A 26243-nucleotide genomic window follows, 5' to 3' on the forward strand; every position below is an offset into this window, starting at 1 on the left:
AAGTGCGGAGGAGCCCCCCTGAAAAGCACCCGGAAGGATCCAGACATAGTTTTTCTTTTTAAAAGTAACCAAAATGCTTGCCAGATGCTTTGCCGGTGACTTGATTCATTCATTAAGTGCTTAAAGTCCACGATTTGTTAATAGCTTTATTAAAATGTATTGTTTTCATTGCGCTAAGGTTGGTATACAACACTATACGGATTTTTAGGGACTCTACTCTTCAGATGTATTTTACCGTACCCCACTGCCCATCCAAGCCATAATCTCTACCATGGTCCTCCGGGCTCCTACCCTTCTTTCCCCACTTCCCCAGTCTCTGGTAACCTCAGTTCTATAAATTCCTCGTGTTTGTTTCGGTTTGTTTTGGTCTCCTCTTCCCCTCCATCCCGTTATATTTCTGAATGTGTTATGCCTGGGCTCCAAATACACCTTAACTTAAATCTGCATGAAACTTACAATCTAAAGATAAACAAGTATGCTACTGTGGAATGGGCATGAAAGAGTGAGATGAGCGGGTAAGGACCAAGCCTACTTTGGATAGGTGATGTGCGGGTGCTTTGAGAAATTGCTAGTTGGGGTCTGCACGATGAAAAGGAGGTAGGGGAGCGCTTTCCAAAGAGCTGGAGGCCTGAAAGCACTGTTTTCAGTAATCTGAAACCAAACTAGAATTGTGGAAACACGGTTGGGGAGGGGGGGGGGTGAGAGTTGAGGGTACTGTAGAATTGGATGAAATTGGATACATGGAAAAGGTGAGGAAGGAATATTAGAAAAGTGCCTCCTAAGCTTAGTACATATTGTTCTAAGGGCAATGAAAAATTATTGAATAATTTTTTTTAATGGCATACCATGATACGATTTATGTGCCAAAAAGATGACTTAGAAAAGATGGACCAAAGCTGTTGTATGGAGAACAGGATATACAGATTGACCAAGAGACCAATACAGGAAGCTAATGTAGTGGTGCAGGCACAAGATTGATGGTGGCTGGTACTTTGGGTGGTGAAACTGAGATGTGGGGGGATGGACCAGTGATTGGGGAGTAGAAGTTAAATAATGTCCAAGAAATTTTACACATCTTTTTGCTGTGTTTGAAGTCATTGTAACTTAAAAAAAGAGAGGGCACAAAATGATATGCATTTATTCTAATTAGCTGTGCCAATTTTTCCTCTGAACTTCACTAATTAGAATTGAAACCTGATGTGACTGAAGCTGAAACTTTAGCCCTGTGGGACCACACACTTGTCTTCTTGGCTGCTATGTATAATGTAGTTATTACATGTGTTAACAATAAATTAAATGGGCTAATAGCACTGAGATATAGGGCTCGGTAATACTTGTTCCCAATTTGCCATGTTTGTATAATCCATTATGCAAGCTGCTACTCTGGACCTCACCAGAGTTTCTAGTAACCATAGTTTGAAGATAGGAAAAAGGGGGCTGCACCTATACTAGAAGGCAGATACTGTTAGCTGGGGGAAAGGAGGGGAATGATCACATTCTGGATGAATTAGGTATGAGTGCTGAGGATTTCTGGGAACCTAGATTTGTTAGATAGTCTATAGGAGAGAGAGAAAAATGAAGAGTGACTTTTCTAATGTTGATTTCATACAGATGAGACTGTGTTCCTGCCATCTACCTGGCCCTTGATCCTTCTTTGAAGTTCTCGATCTTATTCATTCTCTTAAATCATGGATGGTAAGTACTGGCAGTTTACATTTTCTCTTTATGTCATGGAAAACATATCCTTTTGTCCATTGCCTTGTTTTTTATTCCTTATACAGAAAAGTGACTTAAGATCCTCCACCTTTAAGTATTATATAAGTAATGTCTCGGTGCACTTCTGTCACTAAGGGTACTTGTTTTTAATTAGGTAGAATTTCTCCTCCGGGCAGTAGTAATTGTCTTTCAGAATAATAATAATAGGCGTATACTTAAAACATGCCAAGCATTTCTATAAAATCCTGAATTATGTAAGCTGATTTCATTTTCACAGCAATCAGATTTTATAGGCAGAATGACAGCTGTTTAGTGGCTTGTCACAGGAAAACAGAGAAGAGATTTGAACCAGACAGTCTTGACTTCAGAGTTCACAGTAAGTCTTAAACGCCTTTGAAGTCAGGTTCGCTCCAACTAAAACTTGTATAGTCCTTTCTAATTTTGCAGGGGTATGGACAAAATATTTACCTAGTAAAGAGATGTTCTAATTAGCAGAGCTTATCCTGGAAGCAATGCTAGCTATGAAGAAACCTTAAAAATATAACACTTATTTTTTTCTGGGTTGTGTAATTAACTTATTGTCTGAAACTATTTTTTTGCAATTCCAAGTTTGTTACACTTTGCCTGTAAAGAAAATTTAAAAGTAGAATCAAATGTTGAAATTTACCACATTGTGATAATATGTGAAAATGTATTGCTCCCTTAGGTATAATGATAGTTTCTGGTTTCCTAACATAACAAATAACCTGTAAGATATTTTTTTTTTTAATTTATTTATTTGTGCATACAGAACTGGGGTACAGGCCAGAGGTGCAGGGACAGTGAGAGCCTTCACCAGAGACAGAGTGGGGAGCAGAACAGGCAGATTGACGAAGTACACTGCTGAGGGGAGCAGCGGACGGGTCAGGAGAGGTCTGCCACGCCATGTGGTCACCTCTGGGGCAGGCGGGAATCGAACTCATGCGGAAGCGGCCTCAGATTCTCAGTGCTGTGCTCTAACCCGCTGTGCCACCAGGGAGGGCCACCTGTAAGATATTTTATAAAATACAGAGCATGACTGTGTATTATGAAGTGGTCATGAAAATAAATGGTGTGTGTGTTCTCTAAGAAACCATAAGATCTCTGGTAGCTTGACTTCACATTCAGTCCAGTATAGACAAAATGAAAAATTGACTAATACTCGCAGTGTGAGGTGTGGAAAATTAAACAACTTCCACTTAAAAGGATAACAGGGGTAGCCAGTTTTCTCTTGTAAGAACCACTGAGAATACATGGAGATTTCGCTGTTAGTATGTGTCTGGATTCCAAATAGCAGATCCCAAGGAATAAGGCAGCAGGAGTTGGGATCAGCATTAAATGGAAAAGAGGTGATTTTGAGTGGTGACAGATGAACTGGAGTGGAAGACACCTTGTCATCTCTAAAGATTAACCCTTGTCATCTCTGAAGAAAAGGCCAAGGGTATGACTACTTTAAGCAAGATTCATCACCGTGGCTCCCAGTGGTATGGGCCAAGACTCCTTTTTGGGATGTGGCAGCTGGGAAGGAGAGATAAGAGGAGGAACTCTTGACACTCCAGGATGTGTTTCACCTGTGGCACAGGGAGCCAGATAGCCTCTTTTCTCTTACTTACAGAATTTGCAGACCTGGAGTCTTTATTAGTCAGTACTTTAACTAATCATTATACAACCTTTTACTTTAAGCCCTAGACCTTTTCATCAGATTCTAGGCTTAAAATTTGGCTCTTGGTCCTTTTCTTTTCTGGTACAGTAGCACAGGAAGGGCTATTGTGTGATGGTCTGAGAGCTGCATACAAATCAGGCTCCTGCGCTGACCTGTTCTACCAGGTGATCCTCAACAGCCTGTTCTCTCTCTGGACTTGAGCCCCTGCCGTTGGGGAGTGCTTCAAATGTTCTTAATGTTTTTGCTTTAGCTGCCACTGTTTTTGTAAAGGAATAATGCCCAAGCAGAGAAAAAAAATGACGAATAAAAAATAAATAGACAAAATAAGAAAGGAGAAATCCAGCTGACCAATAGACATAAGCAGTTCTTTTTATCTCACTAGTAATCCCAGAAATCCAAATTGGAGCAATGAGATGCACTTTTAAATCATCCATCAGATTGGCAAAAATTTTAAGTGGCATTGCAGATTTTGGTATGGAGAAATGTTACTTGCATACTAATGAGAGAACAACTACTTTGAGAGCAATTTGGCAGCTACAAGTAAAATTGGAAAATGTGTAGATCCAGCAATCCGTCTACTCCATTTTTCATATGCATTCCCAAGAAACACATGTGCAAAAGTTTATAGATGATTGTAGCATAGTTAGTAGCAGGACAAATTAGGAACGAGTCCGTATGTCTTTTATGAAAACATGGTTTAGCGAAATGATGGTTTTACTATGGAGTACAATATAGCAATTGAAAGGAATAAATTGGAACTAGGTATTTTGACTTGGATCAGTGTTATGTACAGTGTTAAGTGAAACCCAAGCACAGTAACTTATACAATGAAATTTAGGTAAATGTTTTTGAAACAACCAAACATTGCATGTTAATTATGGATACTATATATTTATGTGAAATGTATGAAAAACAGACTGGAATGTTAAGCCAAAATTATGAGAGTGATTGTAGTATGGCCTGGAAGACAGTAGTAAGGAGTTCGGATAAGATTTGGCATGATAAACTTTTAACTTTTTTTTAAATTTTATAAATATGATTTAACATAAGGCCAAAGTGTTAGTGATAGCTTTTTATATAATTTTCTGCATCTTTCTGTATGTTAGAAAAATTTCTAAACAAAAGGGGGTGAGTATCCACAGCACAGGCCCCTGAGTTTTTGATTCCCCCCTGTAGGTCAGATTCCATAGATGTTGGTATGCAAAAGCTGAGTGGCACAAGTGACAGGATACAGGCTCTTGCCTGGCCCACTGTGGTCACAGGGCAAGTAGCCTCTTCCCAAGCCCTGTGCTCTCCAAGAAGCATTTGGGAAAAGGAAAAGCAGAGATGAGCAATATCAGACAAAATGGTATATCTGCAGAATAATTTTAATCACCTTATTAACGTTAACTTTTTAATCCATTGTGCTTGTTGGCACTGTCTCAGATGGCCTTAATTTCTGTCCTTTTTGTTTCTCCAGGGGAGGAGGATGATCTGTCTCTGCTGACTGCATTACTGGAGGAGAATGAGGCAACCTTGGATTGTAATTCAGAGGAGACTGACCCCTTGGCCCAGACAGATGGCAGACCTGATGAATTTGATGAGCTCTTTGATGCTAGCGGTGATGGTGAATCTTACACTGAGGAGACTGATGATGGTGATGAGGAAAAGACTGAAGATCAGAAAGAAAATGTGGCCTCTCTTTTTGGAGATATGGAAGACCTAACAGATGAAGAAGAAGTAGCTCCATTGCAATCAACGAAAAATAGAGTCCCCCCTGTTCCTGCTCCCAGTCAAGAGAAAACGAATCAAGAGTTACAAGGTGCCATAAGTACTTGCTTTGCTCTAATTTCTTTGAAATAGACTAGATTGAAGACCACCAGTCTGACAGTGTTTATCAAAATCATTACAGATTCAAGGCTGGAGATAAATACTTTGTAAACAAATTTGTATAAATGAGTAGATCAGACCTTTAAGACCTCCTTATGCATTTTAGCATAGTTCAGTGTCAACAGCTGTAACTGATCCTTCACAGAATAACTCCAACATTTTTCCTGCTTATTACAGAAGATTGTATATGCATATAGAGCAAGAGATAAGACTATGTTACTATATGAGATAATCATGCCATTTGAGCAGGAGACCATTCTTGAACAGAAATGTTGAGACATAACCTTTTTCTCATTCCTGTCATTGTCTTTATTTTTAAATAATAAAACAATTCAGTTTCAGTACAACTATTTCTTCTTATACAGGAGCAATGTTTATTGTATTAATTATGATTCCTATGAAATGAAAAGTCATTTCATGTCTCCTTAAAAGATTGTTAACTGGAAATATGTATCTTTGATATGTCAGTAAAACAAAATTAAATAGCTTTTGGTGTTAAAGGCTTAATTATTAAAAATATAAAATGTATATCTCTAAGGGACCCCTATGAAGTGCTAAGTTAATCTTCTTGGTATGTGGTCACATATTTGGTCTCAAAATTTTTGGGGAGGGATGAATGAATACCAAAAATAATTACTACAGCTTCACTGTGTATAATATTTCCTTTGTTGTATTTCTTAAATTAATATATTTTTCTTTCCTAGCTGAATTAAGGAAGCTGCAAGAGCAAATGAAATCCTTACAAGAAAAGTTAAAGACAGCAACAATTACACAGCCTAATAGCCCAGCTCTTCTGCAGAAATCCCCTGGTAATAAGACTATCAATCTAGGAGTAGTTACGAAGAAATGATAACATTACTTCTGCATCAAATTCTTGGTAAAACAGCTCTGATAGGTCTCCCTAGTGGCCCAGGGGTTAAGTCTCAGCACCATAATGGCCTGAATTCTATCCCTAGCCAAGGAGTGGACTTAATTGGCACAACAGACCTCTCCTGTCTCTCCCACTGCTCCCCTCAGCAGTCTATTTCAGTAGATCTGCCCGTTCTGCTCCTCATTCTGTCTCTGGTGAATCTTCTCACCCCACACTCCTCTAGCCAGTACCCCAGCTCTTTTATGCATAAATAAATAAAAGTAAAGCTTTTTTTTTTTTTAATAAATAAAACAGCTATTAAGCCCTTTTCAAATTTTCTTTACAAGTTTCTTTTACTTTTTCTCAAGTAGCTAAGTCTGCACGTCTACCTCTTAAGGAGAAGAAAGTTCAGAGAATTCAAGAGTCAACTTGTTTTTCTGCTGAGCTTGATGTTCCTATTCTACCAAAAGCCAAGCGGGTAGCTCGAACACCAAAACTTTCACCTGCAGGTGTAGTATTTGAATCCTCCTTCACTGTTCTGGCTCGGTTAAAATAACATTAGCATTGTGGGTGTGAACATTCACACACATGCATGTATGTAGGTGTTTTGGTTTATCTTCTCAAGGTGCTTGGGAAAATGGACTGAAAGAAGTGAAGAAAGGGTTTTCTGAGAGTAGAATTGGAGTTGCATGCAGAACTCCTGTAATGGTGCGTGCCTGAAGCAGGGGTCTCCCCGTGGCACCTGCCATCATTCTTCTGCAGTGCCTACTTAGTGAATGGCGTTGCATAGGGGAACACTAGTCTAGAGCTGCACTTTAATACAGCAGCTACTAGCCATTGAGGGGCTGTTTAAATTTACTTCCATTCACTTGTACATCCCTTTCCTCTGATGCACCAGTCAATTTTGAGTGATATGTGGCCACACATGGCTGGTGGCTCTCACATTGTGCAGTAGCAATATAAAGCAATTCCATTGGCACAGAAAGGTGTTTTTGAGCACACAGAAGTAATCTGGTGGGCTTCCTTGTTCTCTCAATATTTGGTTTATGGAACTATTGATTGAAAAAGAAATAGCTGTAAATTTTGTGATTTGGTGTTCTTCTAACTTCTTTTTTTATGCCAATTTTGTAGTGTCCAGAAGCTCATCTTCGAGTATGACAAGTGCACTTTCAAGTATGACAAATGCACCCCCCTTACCACTCCAAACCACTCCTGGCAATAAGCCAAGCAGTGTGACCAGAGATCAGAGTGCAGCAACCCCCAGGAGTTCTGGGGAACTGGTTCAGCCTGTCTCTGTGGAAGCCTTCTCTGGCCTGAGACTCAGGTCAGTAACTGCAACAGCCCCTCCACTCTGCTCTTGTACCCTCCTCTCCTTTCCAAACACCGGACATTGGAGAAAGCGTGTTTATACCAGACCCGCGTAACACCAACAGCTCTTGAACTTGACAAATCTTGGCAATAACACTAGCTATAGAATTCAGTTTGATTCGACACATTTGCATGGGATATGTTTAAGGAAAAGTTTTTGTTGTTTACATAATGATGAAGAAAATGAAGAATCAGGAATTGACAGATAAAAATAATTATAGACTATTTTCAAACACATGAAGAAAAGAAACACAATACAGCTTAGCCAAGGTGAAAATATCTTTTTTTTTTTTTTTTTTAAGATTTATTTATTTATACATACAGAACCTGGGGGCAGGGCAGAGGTATGGCGGGTGAAAGAAGTCTCTAGTGAGAGTGGGAAGTAGAGCAGGCAGACTGACTGAAATACATTGCTGAGGGGAGCAGCGGATGGGTCAGGAGAGGTCTGCCGCGGCATGTGGGTCACCCTTCTGGCTGAGGCTTGAACTCATGCTACAGTGGCTGCAACAGATTCATAGTGCTGTGCTTCAACCCTTTGCGCCACCAGGGAGGGCCTCGATAATATCATCTTATAATAAACACTAAGAAAAATGATTTTTTTTTCTTTGCATAGTGGCTTTTAAGCAAACTTATATTCTTTGCTCAAATAGGAGTAAATCTAGGATGAGTTCATTTAAAAACACAAATATTTTGTGCTCTAAATCATTCCATTTTATTACCAGGGCAGAGATTGATCTGAGATTGGTTTGCATTGAGTACATCTATCTGAGTTGTGAAGTAAACCCCCTCTAGAGCACCTAAATCTTGTCAAGCGAAACAAAAACTGCTATGCTTTTAAATTGTAAGTTTGTAATGATTAAGCAGGGAGTAAGCAGGTTGCTTTCAGAGTACATTAAAAGTGAATTGTAAGGATGCACTACGCTAATAAAACTGAAAAAACTATACTGCATTTTAATTTCATTTAAGAAAGAGTCTGATGGGTAAGGCACAGTGATAGCCATGATTCCCTTTAGCATTCCCTGAAGACTCCTATAGGATTCTGTTTGAAGGTACACGTGTCTCACTTGAGATGACACTGCCTCCCCTGAGCAGCTTTCAGTGACACTTTTGCTAGATAAAGATGTTGCTGATGTTGTACTGCAGAGAGGTGGGATTGAGTGAGACAGTTGAAAGTACTCAGCCAAAGTGTCTGCATGGCCTGTACTTTAGAGGACTGCAGAATTGTCTATTTATAGTTCTATGACCTGAACATCAGAAACTAAAATTTTCCAAAGGTTAATACCTTGCCACTCACAGAAATCAAAGCAAAGGGTCTCTCCACCTACTCTACCTCCTGAGTATTCATTGTTCAGAACTAGCTTTAGGATTTTCTACCCAGAGGACTTCTGAGGTAGTTTAAAATCATGTTCTTCTCTCTTGACCTTGACTATATCATATGTTCTAACTTGGAGTAGATATTAACATTATAGTAGGAAAAAACAGTTTGCAAATTCATAAATTTTTGGTCAATCACTGGGAAAAAGAATATATTAAATGAAGCTAGATTCTAATCACTTATTATGTGAAAATGTTGATTTAAAAAATACTTGATTAGAAGTAGTACAATCTATGACACTCTTGCAGGATTTATGAAATTGAAGTACCATATTTACTTATTTCAATGATTGTGTATTTAAAAGATTGTTTTTAAATATTGTAACTTGTAATTTATAAAATTTAAGGAATTTGTAACTTATTTTCCATATAAGCCCTAGTTCTATACAAAGAAAAGTAAACCAAGCTTTAAAAATTCTTTTTATTGGACCTCCCTGGTGGTGCACAGGTTAAGTCGCAGCACTATGAAGCCCTCTGCAGCCACTGCAGCACAAGTTCAATCTCCAGCCCGGGAGCTGACCCATATGGCACAGCAGACCTCTGCTGTCTCACCCCACTGCTCCCCTCAGCAGTGTATTTCAGTAGATCTGCTTGTTCTGCTCCCCACTGTGTCTGGTGAATCCTCTCACCCCCTGCCTTCCACATCTCTGGCCTGCACCCCAGCACTTATATGCATAATTAAATAATTTTTTTTAAATACGTTATTTATCTGTCATAAAAATGTCTGTCTTGTCCACACTACAAAACTAAGTTCCCCTCAAAATAGGTACTTTAGAGATTCCTATTCATAACACCTCTTTTAACCACCCAGCACAGTTCCAATAATCTCTTAAAATAATCTAATGTTGGTCTCAACCCAGGCGTCCTCGAGTGTCCTCCACAGAAATGAACAAGAAGATGATTGGCCGGAAACTGATCAGATTATCTCAGCTCAAGGAAAAAATTGCAAGTGAGAAGCTGGAAGAAATAGATTGGGTAACATTTGGGGTTATATTGAAGAAGATCACTCCACAGAGTTCTAATAGTGTAAGCTATTTTATTGACCTTCTCTGCTTTATCATAGACTGGCAGTAGGGACTCATGTTTTTGATGTATCATGCCGGGCCCATCAGTATTTCATTTTGAAATAGCTACTTGTCAGTTCCGAAGTTACCACACCACTGTCAGCTTGGTATCTGAAAGGGACATATGTAGAGTGCCCTACTTTAAGAAGATCTGGTTGCAGAGGTTTCTTGGGCTTCTTAGGCCCACATGATTCTTACTGCATTTCACTTGTCATCATTTGGTGACATGTAGAGTACTATGACACCATGACCCCTCTTGGAGAGGATAGGAGCATGTAATCAGAGGCTGATTTCCTATTGCAGGTTGTCTCTGCATGTGTGTGAATGTGTGAGTGATTAGAAAGAGGGCTTAACTATTAAGACCTGAGAGTGGGAGACTGCTAAGAAATTTGTTACTGGTGTCTTACTTCACTTCAGTCTCTACAATGGGAATGCTAATACCAAAACCTAAAAAAATCATTGTATAGTTAGTGGACGTATATTATATGTCTACATACAAGTTATATATTAATGGTGGATTATATTTATATATATTTTTCATATTAGAACACCTGAACCATAAATGGAGGCAGTGTCTTTGTTGAACATTTATTAAAAATAAATATTTGTTCCAGGGGAAAACATTTAGCATCTGGCGGCTGAATGATCTTCGTGACCTGACACGATATGTGTCTTTGTTCTTGTTTGGAAATGTTCATAAAGAGCTCTGGAAGACTGAGCAGGGCACTGTCATAGGGCTGCTTAATGCTAACCCTATGAAACCCAAGGATGGTTCAGAGGAGGTAACGATCTATTTATTTATTTATTTTTTGGTCTTTACATGCTAGCCAAGTTCTTTCAAACATTTGTTTGTCTACTTCCAGGTAATAAGCTGTGCTTTTATATTATTTATAGCTTCCTGAGCTTTTTTGTTTCCTCACCTACCAGTATTCTGAATTTCTTTCATCCTATCCAAATCAGTTCCAAGGTTTCCAGAGTTCTGTGAATATTCAGATGTTCCTAATTTTCCATGGCAGCATCAGAGAGGCAGAATTATACAGCTAGGGGACCTTTGTTCTATGTTAGCACAAATCAAGGCAGCAGTTTAGAATCAGAGTGGTTTCAAACATTAGTGTGTAGATACCGTTACATACTGATTCTCTAGGAAATTGCAAATCTAGGTATACTAAATAGCAACCAACCATATCTCCACCAGTCCCAACAAAAAATGTTGCTCTGAAGGACACGGTTATTACTGTCAGGAGGAGTGAAAGACTGTTACTTAACCGCAGGTTTCACTAGAGAATGACAGTAAGCCATGTGCGGGTTCGGAATATGCTGGTTAAAAGGAACTGGAAAGTTTCACTATGTTATCCTCAACAGTAAACAGTTGGACTTGTACTTCCATAATAAAAAAATCCAGACTTAGCAGTGTAGTGATGTCATGCCCTGTGTTGTGAGACTCAGCCTTTCCTTTTGGTCACAGATGGCACTGAAACTTGCTGGCCATCATGTCTCCATGCGAGACACAGGGAGCCCACCTCCTCCATCTCCTTATATCGGAAAAGCAAGAAATTTCCCAGCTTCGCTCCCTGTGGAATTCTGCTTTAGTCTCATTGGCCACAACTTATTTGTGCGATCTTCACTAGCTAGAGGAATACTGGGAAAACAGCAGGCTCTACCACCTCCATCTGGCCATTTGCCAGCCCTGATAAAACCAGGATCTGAGAGCAAAGACAGGAGAGAAGGGATTTTGCATAGAGAACTACATGTATCTTCTGTATCTCTTCATTCCTAAAGCTGTCTTATGGCACAATGGCTTCAAATTCTTTAGAGCTTAGTAAACCTTAACCCACACCAACCATTCTTTCATCCATTCTTGGTGGCTAAAAGACTAGTACCTTTGTCTGCTTTTAACTCTGACCTCATCTTTTTTCTACAGGTGTGCTTATCTATTGATCATCCTCAAAAGATCTTAATTATGGGTGAAGCTCTCGACCTGGGAACCTGTAAAGCAAAGAAGAAGAATGGAGAACCATGTACCCAGACTGTTAATTTGGTTGGTTTCAGCTTTCTTAGTGTGGTTTATGCTAAAGAAAAGAACTAGTAGTAATAAATAATGAAATTGTACCCAAGTTTTCTTACATACCAGGAAGAATGAAAGGAAAACTTGTACATGTAATTAAAAATTATTGATTTAAAAAGCTGAGGGTGGATGAGGTTTTACCCTCTGGTAAAGTAATCTTTTCTTGTCATCTGAATGATTGGCTTGTTTCCAGATTTGGCTATTATGACCATGCTAATATTATATTATGACCATGACTAATATACATTTGAGTTTTCTGTGGATGTGTTTCAGTTCTCCTGGTAGTGGGATTGCCGGTCAGATGGGAACTCTGTTTAGGCTTTTCAGGAACTGACATTCAGGTTTTGAAATGACTTACATTCTCACCAGTAATACTTGCAGATTCCAGTTTCTTAATATTTGTGGGCCCAAATGTCAGGTTTTGGTTTCATTTAGTTTATTTCCACCATTCTTGCTTTAAGAAACGAACTAATGAGCAGGAGCTACAAAGGAGATAGTTGGAAAAGAGGTCTCAGGGTGAGGTGCTTAATTGTTCTCCACTTAGGTAACCCTTGTTAATGATCTAGCCAATCATCAAAAATCCATTGTCAGGCTCTCCCTGGTGCAACAGGTTAAAGCACAGCATTATAAAGCTATCCGCAGGCACTGCAACACAGGTTCGATCCCCAGCCAGGGAGGTGACCACAGGGCACGGCAGACCTCTCCTGACCCACTGCTGCTCCCCTCAGCATTGTATTTCAGTAGATCTGCCTGTTTTGTTCCCCACCCTGTTTCTAGTGAATCTTCTCACCCCCTGTACCTCTGGCCTATACCCCAGTTCAGAATGTATAAATAAATAAATATTTTTTAAAAAATCCATTGTCAACACTTCTAAGGGTTTATCCAATAGAACTGTTGTACCATTGTTTCTTTGTTCCTTTCAGTGAGAGGTGAAACCAAGAGTAAACAAAAGAAACCTCACTGGAAGTTGGTGTTAACTTTTTGAATTCATTTTACTGAAAATAAAATTTATATAACATACAGTCAACCATTTAAATCTTTGCAATTTGGTGGTACTTTGTGTATTCATAATGTTGGGCAACCATCAGATCTCCAGGTTCAAAACCTTTTCATCTGGAAACATAAGTAGTCACATCCCATTATCACCATCTCTGTGACCACTAATCTGCTTCCTGTATCTGTGGGCTTCCAGCTCTAAATACCTGGTAAAATCACAACACATGACTTTTTGTCCAAGTGCCTTTGCTTACAGTAGAGTTTCAAGGTTCATCCTAAAAACTGATAGTATTCCCATTGAAGAAAGAGCGCAGAGAGAAGGAGTTCCTTTTTCTTTTAACCAACAAGTGCTTTAAGTAGAAAGTAAGGGAAGAACATTTCCCCCCTAGTCACTGCATAGTTACACTTCAGAAACAACCTTAGAGGTCAGCTGGGAGGGGTCTGCATACAGGATAGTGCTCTGTGAAGCTTGGAAGAAAACCTGTGTCTACTTACAGTTTTCCCACTGCTTCTCCTATTTCTCATGCCTCCACTCTTCCTTTTTTGCAGAATGACTGTGAATACTGCCAGTATCACATCCAGGCCCAGTACAAGAAACTGAGTGCAAAGCGCTCCGACTTGCAGTCCACTTTCTCCGGTGGACGCATTCCAAAGAAGTTTGCCCGTAAGGGCACCAGCCTAAAAGAACGGCTGTGCCAGAATGGTTTTTACTATGGAGGAGTTTCTTCGGAATCATATGCAGCCTCAATGTAAGTCATTCTCAGGGCTTCTTTCGAGACATTTTGCATGCCTGCCATAAGCTTGTACGTCTGTAACTGTCCTGGAAGTCTTGTAGAGGTCTTTTATTATTTGCCTGGAATGAAGTAGACAAAGACCTCTGTATCCCAGGTAGAGAGGATAACACAGGAGGGGAGACTAGAAATGAGCCTATGTCGTGATGGTCTTTAACATAAAGCCACATTGTCTCTGGCTCCTATTGTGAACAGTATAAATTTGTCAGAGCTGATTGTAATCATACTGTTGGCATCCTTTAAATCCATTCTTGCAGCTATTATGGTGAAACTACTGGCTTCTTTGAAATCCCATTTCATCAGCGAATGAACAGGCTGTGAAACCTCACACAGGGCAGTGGGGTTCAGCTTAGGCAGGCGTTCTTGGCCTCTCCAGGACCACAGGCTCTCCATAGAGCCCCAGAAGTAGTTGAAAAACTGATTGCCATGTTGTTAAAAGCTGAGGACATAACAGGTGGACACCTGACATTAGAATTGGCCTAAGCACAAAATGCAGATTTTGTTTCCAATCCAACAAAAATTGGACAAGGGAATTCACTTTCTATTTCATAGTGCCAAGCACATTTTTAAGATTTAAAGTCCTATTTCTCCAAATTGTAAAAGGCAGTACATATACATTATAAATATATGTATAAGTCAGCAAAAAGCAAACAATAAACACCATCTGTAATCCTGCCACCTACATAACTGTTAGCTCCTTTTTTCCATATGTATACATTTCTATTAATATAAATGATATATAGATATATCACATGAAATAATGTTTGCCTTGTCAAATATTCCCTTACGGCATTATTTTTAGTGACTACATAGTGTTCTTTTACATGGCTTGTGAGGGTTTGTGTCAATATCACCTGTGTTTAAACATCAACAGTATATTCAACTGTAACAATACGAACAAAACCACTAATATCCTAAATTTTTGAGTAATCTTTAATTATGTTCAAAGTGTTGGCTTATTTTTTCTTCTGTTGTCAAATTACCTTTTCAGAATGGCCTCGAGTAGATTTGTAGGTTGCCTGCGTTTTGCATTGTGACATAATGTGTACCAGCTGTGCAGTGAGGCCATGGTATAAGCCGTCAGCATCTGCCCTGCTTTGAGAAAGTTAGACAGTTTGATATAAGTGGGTTCTTGGAGGTGTGCTTTGCCTCATCAGTGCGTTAAAGTTCAGTGATTTTCTTTGGGGTGACTTGTCATTTCAGTGCTGCAGCTGTCGCTCCTAAAAAGAAGGTTCAAACCACTCTGACTAATCTGGTTGTGAAGGGTGCAGACTTGGTCATTGAAGAAACACAAAGAAAACTTGGTAACTGTTTGTCATATTGCATTTTTTCTTCAGCTTAAATATGTATTTTTTAAAGTTGAAAATAGTTCATACTCTGAAGTTATAAATATCTATTCATCACCTATATTTGACCAAGTAATATAGGATCAAGCTTGGCTCCATCATATTAAACATAATAAGGCAAAAACAGATGTTACTCTCACCTGTGTCTTAGCTTATTCTGCTTTTGAAATTGATATCTCTGTGCCGAAATCTTAATGTCCAGGCATTAGACTCAGTAATATCACATCTATGTCAAAGCTATCTTTCATTAAGAGAATACCACCTCCATCCTATGCCTGTGATTTTATTCATAATTCTGGCCCAACGTGTCCAGAAGTAGTGTACAGAATTAATATTCTAATTGTAACTTGAAATAAGATACATTTGTCTTATTCTTCCAGACATACTAACCTTATGTTAGAAATAAAGGATTTTCTCCCTTTTAATGTTCCACTTACTTTGTTTACAAATGACTGAGTTACAAATTCAGAGTGATAAGTCACATGACATCTAATGGTCTGAATTTTAAATCCTCTAAAGCTAATGTTTGTATATTCTAGGAATACCTCAGAAGAGCCTGTCTTGCTCTGAGGAATTCAAGGAATTGATGGACTTGCCTACATTTGGGGCCAGAAACTTGAAACAACATTTAGCCAAAGCCAAGTCAGCAGGTAGAAATAACCTATACCTGCTCTAGTGTCCACACCTGAATTCACATAGCCTCTCAGAACCCTCAGTCTGTGACTTGTGTTTTAGGGATCCTGGGGAACCCGAAACCTTCTATCCAGTCTATCTCTGCATCAGCCCTCTTGAAGCAACAGAAGCAGCATATGTTGGAGATGAGGAAAAAGAAATCAGAGGAAATTCAGAAACGGTAAGAGTAACAGATTTTATACTTCCTGTTTAGATAATTCATCTTAGGAATCTTAGGAAAATGTCTTAATAGATTCAAAAATGCTACTTAAGATTTTGGATGGCTGTTACATTTATATCTTTGAAAGTTCTAAAATAATTTTAACCTAATTAACATTTAAAGCTATATATTTCTAACTTATGCTAATGAGTCCTGAGCCCAAGTGGTGTAGATTGCACTAATGAATCTCTCTGAAAAGGAGAAAGGAATAATTCAAGAAGAGGGTCTTATGTTTGGCTCTGCTTTTTAATTTTGCCAGAATTAGACATTCAGTTATAGGCAGAGCCAGCAAGAAGATAAAAATGAGACACTAAAAATGGAGTTGTCTTAGACCCGAGTGGAAATGGATATAAGAAGGGAGAAATTGAAGGGCTCCCGTCATCCGAGTAGTAGTAGGGGCGACTGTTTATAGATGGCTGGCTGGGCGCCATGCTCTGCGCTGCGTGAATGCAGGGTCTCTCACTCAGTCTTCAGACAACCTTGTGAGGAGTTACCCTGGTTTTACAAATGATGTAACTGGAAGCCAAAGAACCTAGTAGATGATGGAGCCATGCTGAACTCCAGGGGCTTTGGGGAGTGTTCTACTCTGAAGTTGCACTGGTACACTCTCTTTTAAGTCTGGGCTGTTGAAAGGTAGGTGGTTCCCTGAGAGGAAAATCAGTTATTATGCCCAGAGGAAAATGAATTTGACCTCAGGCAGGTTAATTTGAGGTGCTACTGGGATAGTTAGAGGCATCATCAGGTACCTGCAGGAAGCATATACATACACACATGCAGAAATAAAAACGTGTGAAGTTGTGAGGCATGTTCACAATAAACAGTAATAAAAATAAAGAACTTGTCAGTCTAATGGCATTACAATTTGAATTTTTTGCTATCCAGTGTATCTTTGGGCAGAATCTGAAAGGCATTTTGTAAACTCAGGCCAGAACTTCAAGAGTAGAGTATGCAGTAGTGGAGAAAGTATCGTCCTGGCAGCAGCTGGTGTTAAACCTGAGCTTGTCGCTTAAGGCTTCTTCTTTTTTTTTTCATTTATAAAATGAGAGGCTTGGACTAAGGGATGTCTGATTTAAGTAGCCTTTAAAAGCCATACCCAAAGTAATCATTGTGTAGATGACAGCATCTCTTTGTAAAAGAGGTAATAGCACTGTTGTTACGTGTGTCATTTCTTCCCTGTAGTTTAAACTAAAATACATGAGGTCCTCTGACTAGAAATAACAGGCTCCTGATGGCTATTTATTGATCATGAAATACAGTCAGGCTCCAAACTTGAGGGCTGGGAACTACACATGGCACCCACTGGAAAGCCAGAGGATGAAAAATGATTACCAGGTCTAAGCTGGTAAAGCAATTAGAAAGTATTTAATGAAAAATCCTTTTTTTTTTTTTAAAGATTTATTTATTTGTGCATACAGAACTGGGGTTTAGGCCAGAGGCTCAGGGGCGGCGAAAGGTTTCACTATAGACAGCGGGGAGCAGAACAGGCAGATCTACGAAGTACACCGCTGAGGGGAGCAGCGGGCAGGTCAGGAGAGGTCTGCCACGCCATGTGGTCTCTTCCCGGGCAGGAGGGAATTGAACTCATGCGGAAATGGCTTTAGCTTCTCAGTGCTGTGCTTTAACCTGCTGCACCACCAGGGAGGACCTGAAAAATGCTTTTACTGGAGAGTTACTGAAGTAGTGGCATGCTAACCTGAACTACAAAGCATGGGGTAAATGAGGTTGCCAACCACTAATCAGCCGGTGTCTACCAGCAGGCATTCTGTTCCCAAATGTAGTGTTCAGTTTTGTAAAGTACCTCCTCCATGTTTTGTGACTGCGTGTTTCTTTAAAGATTTCTTCAAAGCTCAAGTGAGGTTAAGAGCTCGGCAATGCCACCTTCTCGACAGACACCCAAACTTGGGCGAGGCATCTCAGAAGGAGATGATGTCCTCTTTTTTGATGAGTCACCACTACCAAAACCAAGACTGAGTGCTTTAGCAGAAGCCAAAAAAGTAAGTGGTGTCTATTTTCTTCAGAACTTGGAATAGCATTTTGTAGGACACAACTGGCATTTCTAATTTTATGTACTTCTGACTGAGAACAGTACACACTTAATAACTATTGACTGATCATGAAAATTAATTTTAAGAAGATTGTAAGTGATACAAGTGTCAACATAATAATGCCTTTAATTCAATCCAAGAAAATTAGCCATCCTCTCTGTGCTGTTTCTTGTCGGGCTAATAGCTGGAGACGTTGGCCTTAGGGGGAAAAATTAAAAATTCTTTCAAGACTATAAAACTGTGGTTCCAAGAATTCTTTTTTTTTTTTTTTTTTCAAAGACTTACTTATTTATGCATACAGAACTGGGGTACAGGCCAGAGGTGCAGGGGCAGTGAGAGGATTCACCAGAGACAGTGGGGAGCAGAACAGGCAGGCTGATGAAGTACACTGCTGAGGGGAGCAGCAGGCAAGACAGCAGAGGTTTGCTGCTCCATGTGGGTAGCTCCCTGTCTGGGATCAAACTTGTGCTGCAGTGGCTGCAGCTAGCTTTGTTCATAGTGCTGCACTTTAACCTATTGTTCCACCAGGTAGGGCCCTGCAAGAATTCTTTAAAAGAAATTTTACACAGCAGCCCACTCTGTAAACAGGTAAAAGCTCAGGTATTCTGATTGAAGTGGGAGTTGGACTAGTCAGGCCCTTATCATTTCAACATATTCCACCTCTCCCTTCCTGCATCACTCTGACCCCAGCTTGAACCTCTCTTTTCTTTGCTCTAGTTAACAATAGTTACAACATTAAGAGCAAATCTAGCTGTAAGTCAAAACCACACTGATGGTAATAATAATAGTAACGAATGCACATGTTTGTTACTGTTATTCTGGTTAAAAAAAAAAAAAAGTGCACACATTTACTATGTAAAAGGTCATGCTTCACATGCATTATCTCATTTTATCCCCACAGCTGCAACTTCAAAGATAGGTCATTGCTATCATTCCCATTATACAAATGTCAAAACTAAAGCTAAAAAATCATGTTACAAACTAGTGTCAAATCTGTCCTAATTCTAATTCTACAAAAACCTTGAACTGTGTGGTCCTTCTAAGGGTCTAGAAGATGTTAAACTATTGATATTTAAAAATCTGGAGCTTTTTAATTAATAATAATGGGACAGGGGTGTCTTGTGTTTTAGATTTTTACCTTCATCTTGTTTTTTCCTAGTTAGCAGCTATCACCAAATTAAGGGCAAAAGGCCAAATTCTTACAAAAACAGATCCAAACACCATTAAAAAGAAGCCAAAGGCCCCCCAGGATGTTCTGGAAATGAAGGAACGTGTTGAAAAGAACACGCTTTCTCCTCAAGGTACTACCAATTTCAAAGTAGCAAGGGGAAGCAAAACCTTTGTAAAGGAAATGTTCTAAATTATAACCATTGCTGCTGGCATCAGAATTCATTACTTTCCTTGAATAACTTCTGTATGGAATACCTACATAGAAACTGCAGATGGAACTGAGGGTGTTTATAGTCGCTTGTAAGTGAAATGAAATTATGTACCATTTGAAAATTTAAGAAAAAGATTATTCACTGGGTCTTTGCACATGTGTAAAGATTTACTTTGAAATAACTAGAGTTCTTTTGTTTTGTCCTATTTTTATTTTTGAAACTTGATAGTGTCACTTTAACATCACTTTGTAACTAGGACTTTTCTTGTTACTATCTGTTATCACAATCAGTTCCTGTTTAAAGTGACAAAGGGATTGTAATCCACTAGTCAAACATCCCCTTTTTCCCCACCACCACCAGTATTCTGTTTCCCCATAGTCACCCCTCACTTTACCCAGGGGGGCGAACTAAGTGTGAAGGGCCTGGTGGCCGAGGCAGATAATAGAGGGAAGCTGAGTTGGTGAGGTGTACTTGCTTTCTGAAATTCTTCTATAGCAGTAAATGTTTTCCCTTTTTGCTGTAGCTGAGAATGAATTGGAACCTGCCAGAAAAAAAAGGAGAGACCAACTTGCCTACTTGGAATCCGAGGAGTTTCAGAAAATTCTAAAAGCAAAATCTAAGCACACAGGGATTCTAAAAGAGGTAAAAGGCCAAAAGACCACAGGTGATAGAGGTGTCCTTAGACCGGAAGTGCTTTGCTGTGGAACTAAGCACCTAGTTCTTTTACCTAAACTAAGTTGTAGCTACATGTCAATTTGAGTTTGCTTTGTAGAGCAGGAGTATTTCTAGTTTTCAGTTTTGCCTTTGTCCTTAGATTGAAGAATGTCATTTAATATTTAAGTTGTCATTATTACAAAAATATTTACATGTAGTTATGACTGAATGACACTGCTATCTCTGTTCTGTCTTACAATATGAAAAGGGGTATTTTTATTTAAATATTTTTATATTAGTATTTCAAATGCTCTAAATCAGTACTTAACAACCCAACATTACCATTTTTAATAGCAAGCATTTTGTATTGATCCCTTATTATCCTGAAATAAATCTTGCTGGTAGTATTGATTACCTACATAGTAATTTTAGGAATATCAACTTAATATCCCAGATATAAAGAGAAAAAGGGAAATAGTTATAGCAAAAAAAAAAAAATGTATGTCATTATTTCTGTACATGGAGACAACTCCTTTAGAGAAGTAAAGTCATGAGAGGCTTGGATTTCCTACTGTACATGAGCCTGAAAGGAGCCTCCCATAGCTGCTTTTCGTGGTCACTTAAATACTGTGGGCCTATGTCTTTTGACAATGTGAATTAAAAAATAAAGTGACTATTTCTGGAAAACTTTTAATACACCTAAGTATAGTTGTCTCTACATGTATACTAGTGTTGCCTGCCTTTGTTCTTGGAAAAGTCAGTGTTTATCATGCACAAATACACTAGGGTTTTACATAAAGCAGTTAGGTGCTAGTGTTACAATAGGGTTTTTCATCCTTGTGGATGCCCTCTGGAATATTCAGAAGAATCCCTGTTGAATGGGCTCTGCTCCATGTGTTGTATAAGATTTAGCATCCCTGGTCCCTGCCAGTAGCAGTCACTGGGATAGCAGTTTCCTGATAGCCTTTGGGTTTCCCGTTTAGTGCCAATACTCTGTTTTTGTTACAATGATCTAGAACTAGCTCACTGGTGATCAAAGGACCAGTGAGCTAGTTCTAGATCATGTCCTGGGGGATGTGAAACTGCCAGGAGGGATGCTCCAGCCGACCCGGAATGGCTGTAGAGCTGAGCTTCTTGTCTTTTGTGGCCACCAAAGACCCTGGGTCCTTGTGCCTCCTGCTTTGAGCCACTGGACTAATTCCAGAGCTGTAACCACATCCTGTCTGAATGCTTCTGCCCTCACTACTCCCTATTGTTCCAGACACCCAGGGTTTATTCCTGACAAGTGTTTGATCTGGAATAGACTCACATCACTGGGCAGGGGCATTGAATATTTGCATAGCTCACATCACTGGGCAGGGGCATTGAATATTTGCATAGCCTGAGTCTGTGACTTGGCGTGGTGTTAGTAATGTTAGTGTTTTAAGTTTGTATTTAGAGTTTTTAAGATCACCAAGTGATACATCCTCCTTCGTATTAATATATTAAGGGTTTATTTACTATCATGTTTTGGTTTAGTTTATCAAGTGACTTCATAACAGCCTGTCTCGTCAGTCTGTTGTGATGAGTATGAACTGTTGCCTGAGTATATGTTTAACCTGGTACAACATCTTCCATGTATCTTGTCATTCTAGGCCGAGGCTGAACTACAGGAACGTTACTTTGAACCACTGGTGAAAAAAGAACAAATGGAAGAAAAGATGAGAAACATCAGAGAAGTGAAATGTCGAGTAGTGACATGCAAGACAGTGAGTGAAGAGGGATGTAGCTGTAGGCCCGTTTTGTGCTGCTGTGACCTGGCAGGACACCCATTTCTTATTCTCAGTCCTATGCAGATCAGAATTTAAAGCGACTTACTTATTAGCTCTGTCTTGGTTTTTCCACTTATGAAATGGAAGTAAAAATAAATCACCTAAGGCTTCTCTGAGTGGCCTCCTAAGACAAAAAGGGAGAGCCCCAATCAGCCTTCCCAAATAGTCTCCACACCCCAGTACCCTATAAGCAAAGGACTACACTGAGTACGGGACAGGCCAACTGAATAACTGAGAGAATTCCAGTAGTTCCTCTGTTCTTAATACTGTCATGAGGCAGTATGTACTTAATACTGCATACAAAGTTGTATGCTTTGTGCCTGAACAGAAATTGGGGCAAATGTGAGAATGCTGGTATCAGTTCAGGGTAAATTCAGTAAATCAGGTGATCACGCCTTCTGGTAGATAAGGTGACTCCACCAGCAGTTGCCTGGTTGTGAGGAAAGAAGAGAAGTTCTCCCAGCTGTGCTCACGACAGCTAACCCCGTTCTCCTTCAAAGCCCCGGCTGAGTGTGTGCCTCTGTTGGTTTTACACAGTGCGCCTACACCCACTTCAAACCTCTGGAGACATGTGTCAGCGAGCAGCATGACTACCACTGGCATGACGGAGTGAAGAGGTTTTTCAAGTGCCCCTGTGGAAATAGAAGTATCTCCCTTGACAGACTCCCCAAAAAGCACTGCAGGTATGCAGCTCACCTGGTCTCAGTTTCATCTAGGGTCTTCACCCCTTTCACCAGGGTATATTGCTGCTTGTTGGCACACTGGGTATTTATTTGTGAAGGTCAGACCTTCCTGATTCCTGTGCATTCATGCAGAAGCTCCTGGAGGAGCTGCCCTTCCCAACTCTCTACGCCCAGTGCTTACTATAGAGCCTATAACCTGCCCTCCAGTACATTCACTGAATAAGTAAGAGGTGTGGGTTGGGTGGGCGTGGGGAGTATAAGTGTGTTTGTGGGACTTTTTTACCTCCACTCCAGCTATTTGTTAAATATTTTTATTGAGTGAAAATGATTTTAGGGTCTGATTTTGATTCTACTTTTTGGTGGGACTTCAAATACAGACATAAAACTGCCCTGCTAGACTATTCACAGGAGGCATCATTCCCACAGAACACAAAGGGAGGACACTCTGGGGGTTCATGGTGGGTAGATCACACCTGGGGTGCATCATCCATCACTGGCCTGTTCAGCGCCTACCCTTGTCATCTTATTTATGTTCTTTTTATCACCTTCCGCCAAACTATTTATATGCATTTGCTCTTATTTTATGTAAAAAACTAGAGTGTCATACGTGTCTTTTCTGGGGTCAGGTTTTAGGGTGCCTGTTTGTTCAGTATACATCTGTCATTCCCACCAATGACAGTGCCCAGTGCTCAACACCCCTCCCCTGTTATCTCTGGACGCCTAGATCACTCCTGGGGCAAAAGTGGCCACAGAAGTGAGCATAACCTTCAAGGTTCCACCGTCAAATCCCCTAATTCTTGCCTCAACAGCTTACCTCACTTACAGATAGATACCTGATTTCTCTGTATGCATTCGGTTTTTGTAGTTGTTGTTCTAACAGAACATTGGACTCTGCAGGATGCTAGCGCACCCAGAAACAACAGTTCTGGTTAGGATTGCAGAAAAGAGTAAAACAATTTTAGCAGTGCACTGGTATCTTCACATCATGGAGTGTCTGTCCATTTATTCATGTCATCATCTACAGTTTTTATTAAGTTTTATAATGGTCGCCCCTGAGGCATTGAGTAGTCTTAGTTATTTCTTCAGTGTGCTGTAGTTTTTGATGTAATTGTACATGGTAACTAATTTTTTGCTATTTTCTAGTTGCTTGTTTTGCTGTAGAGAAACATTAACTTTTCTGTACTTTGATCTTGCCTCTGACAATCTTGCTGAATGCTTACTCCAGTCATTTGTCTGTTTCTCTAGGTAGATGATCCTTCACAAATAATGGAAGTTTTTTCTGATGGCTTTCTAAAAGTTTTTAATTTTTATATTGAAGAACCAGGATCTAGGCTAGAGGTTTGGGGATGAATGAATTCACCAGAGACAGAGTGGGGAGCAGAACAGATAGATCTGCTGAAGGGAGCAGTGGGAGAGACATGAGAGGTCTGCTGTGCCATGTGGGCTAACACCCTGGCTGGGGGATCGAACTCATCCTGCAATGGCTGGCAATAGCTTAATAGCACTGTGTATATAACCCTGAACCACCAGGGAGCTAGAGCAAGAGTAGGCACACTTTTCCTATAGAATGTCACATAGTAAGTATATTAGGTTTTGTAGTCAGAGAATCTTTTTTGTAACTACTCAGCTTCACTGTTTGCAGCACAGGAGGAACCATAGATAATCGTCAACTCACAGGGCTCAGGTCAATAAAACCAAATGTATGACACAGGTGGTAGGCTGGGTTTGCCCTGTGGATTGTGATTTGTTAAGCCCTGGTGAGAACAGTGATTTTCATAATCCTGCCATTCATCTACCAGTTAGCTGCTAAAGTTCTTTCAGTAGACACTGAACCTATCAGTAGACAGAGGAGGGGTAGAAAGGCTCGAGGCCAAGGCCTCTGGCATGCTAACTGTCAGGGCACGAGACTCTGAGCTACATTAGTTAGAAGGTTAGGCCAGGTACCGTGACCACCGTGTCCAGACCCTTTCATATCTAAAGGCATTGCAAGGTAGTGCCATACCTTTCTTGTTTTCCTTTTTCATTTCTTTCTGCTCAGAGTAAACTTTGTGGAAAATAAGCTTTCCCCAGAGTAGCCACGTTCCTTTATGGTTGAACACCCCCCTCACATTAGAAAATGGAACATTAGAAAATAGAAATTAATATTTTAATAGTAAGTCTATTTTATTATTTTATGGTGATAAAGAAGGGAGGGAGGGATATTCAGACCCAGAAGATTAATCCTTTTTTATGACAGCCTTTTAGTTCCAGCCAAAGAGAGGGGCAGACCATGACTGCACAGCGCCAGAGACACACATCCTAAGTCTGGTGTCACCCAGCCACCATCAGGGGGAGCCAGGCTTGCACTTGTCGCTCCTGTGTGCACAGCCTGTTGTGTTCTCGCTTGGACTTCCATTTCTGAAGTATCTAGCTTACTACAGAGCTGAAGACCATCAATCATTCAAAAATTCAAAAATGTGTTTCCAGTAGCATTAGAGTGTAACTTGCAGTAGGAGTGTCCCTCTATCAGCATCTGGTGGATGCAATGAGCAGCAATGTCTTTATGCAGGTCTGCACCTCACCCCTGACTAAATCCTATGTCTTCTGTTTCAGTAACTGTGGCCTCTTCAAATGGGAACGGGATGGAATGCTAAAGGTATGTCAATTACAAGGTAACTAATTTTAGTAATCCATGCAAATAATGTTGACCTGTTTTTTATTGAAATATTTTCTTTTTTCTAGGAAAAGTCAGGTCCAAAGATAGGAGGAGAAACCTTATTACCAAGAGGCGAAGAACATGCCAAATTTCTGAATAGCCTTAAATAGCACTGCCTACAGACATGTATGCACAACTTACAATGCTCCTTGTGACTCTGGAAAAGCAAGGTATTGGCCCTATAGGGTTTATGTTCCTGATTGACAGAACAACTCTGTTACACCTAATAGCCCTCTCTACTTACTTTCTTCAATTATGTTGATTGACACAGTTTAACGTTTTACCTTTAAATGGAAAAATGAAGATATTGTTTTCCCTGTTCTCCCGTCACATGATTTCCCCCAAAACTGGAAGATAAATTGAGAGCTGTGTTTCTGCATCTGTTGGTTTGTGAAGTTTTATAGCGTGGTGTTTTATCACAGTGAAGTTCTGGTATTTACGTGGACACTAGAGGCAGAGAATTAACTTAATGTGCCCCAGATAAGTTACTTAATTTCTGGGTTTCATTGTCTTTATGTACAAAATGAAAGTGATTGAACTAAATGATCTTGAAGTGCATTGTTCACTCTCAAATTCTACAAACAATGTAACTTACTAGCTAATTCTGATTATTGCCCTTGTTATCATCTTGATATATTAATACTGTAGACCAGGTTCCTTCTGTCCCATTTTCTCTTTTTGTTCCTTGACATTGAATTAGCATTTCAATTCATATCTGTATGGTTCTCTGTGTCCTTATAGTATCACAGATTCTGTAATAGAATTACCTAAAATCTCATCATTAAAGTATGGTTTAAAGACACTAAAATCTCTAACCAAATTGAATGTAAAATTTAAGAAGTCATGAAGCATGATTAAAAATCATAATATAGCAGATAAGACAGAACTTCATGGAATTTGGATTTGCAGGTATTCTTTATTATACACATAAGAATTATAGTTCAAACCCCACATAAATTAG

At 39.7% G+C, this 26243-nt stretch overlaps 1 protein-coding gene across 1 annotated transcript; it reads left to right on the forward strand.

Annotated features, from left to right (window-relative positions):
- The first annotated feature begins 1625 nt into the window (after positions 1-1625).
- On the forward strand, positions 1626-25952 carry MCM10 (minichromosome maintenance complex component 10). Its single transcript, XM_012731275.1, has 19 exons — positions 1626-1695; positions 4857-5198; positions 5971-6075; positions 6485-6625; positions 7248-7440; positions 9719-9884; positions 10537-10704; positions 11844-11960; positions 13533-13732; positions 14978-15078; positions 15660-15770; positions 15856-15973; positions 17847-18006; positions 19217-19358; positions 19963-20081; positions 21728-21841; positions 22442-22587; positions 25180-25222; positions 25309-25952. Exons 1-19 carry the CDS (start codon positions 1689-1691, stop codon positions 25390-25392), a joined length of 2577 nt encoding a protein of 858 aa, XP_012586729.1. The 5' UTR covers positions 1626-1688; the 3' UTR covers positions 25393-25952.
- Positions 25953-26243: the final 291 nt, after the last annotated feature.

This window comes from Condylura cristata, unplaced genomic scaffold (genome assembly GCF_000260355.1).
Source record: "Condylura cristata isolate star-nosed mole 26May11 unplaced genomic scaffold, ConCri1.0 scaffold00030, whole genome shotgun sequence".
NCBI classification, from domain to species: domain Eukaryota; kingdom Metazoa; phylum Chordata; class Mammalia; order Eulipotyphla; family Talpidae; genus Condylura; species Condylura cristata.

Bases quoted from the DNA above. Each gene is read 5' to 3' on its own strand.
- MCM10 (XM_012731275.1), top strand. The intron at 11,961-13,532 runs GTTGGTTTCAGC...CCTTTTTTGCAG, and splicing joins GTACCCAGACTGTTAATTTG to AATGACTGTGAATACTGCCA. The intron at 15,771-15,855 runs GTAGAAATAACC...CTTGTGTTTTAG, and splicing joins AGCCAAAGCCAAGTCAGCAG to GGATCCTGGGGAACCCGAAA.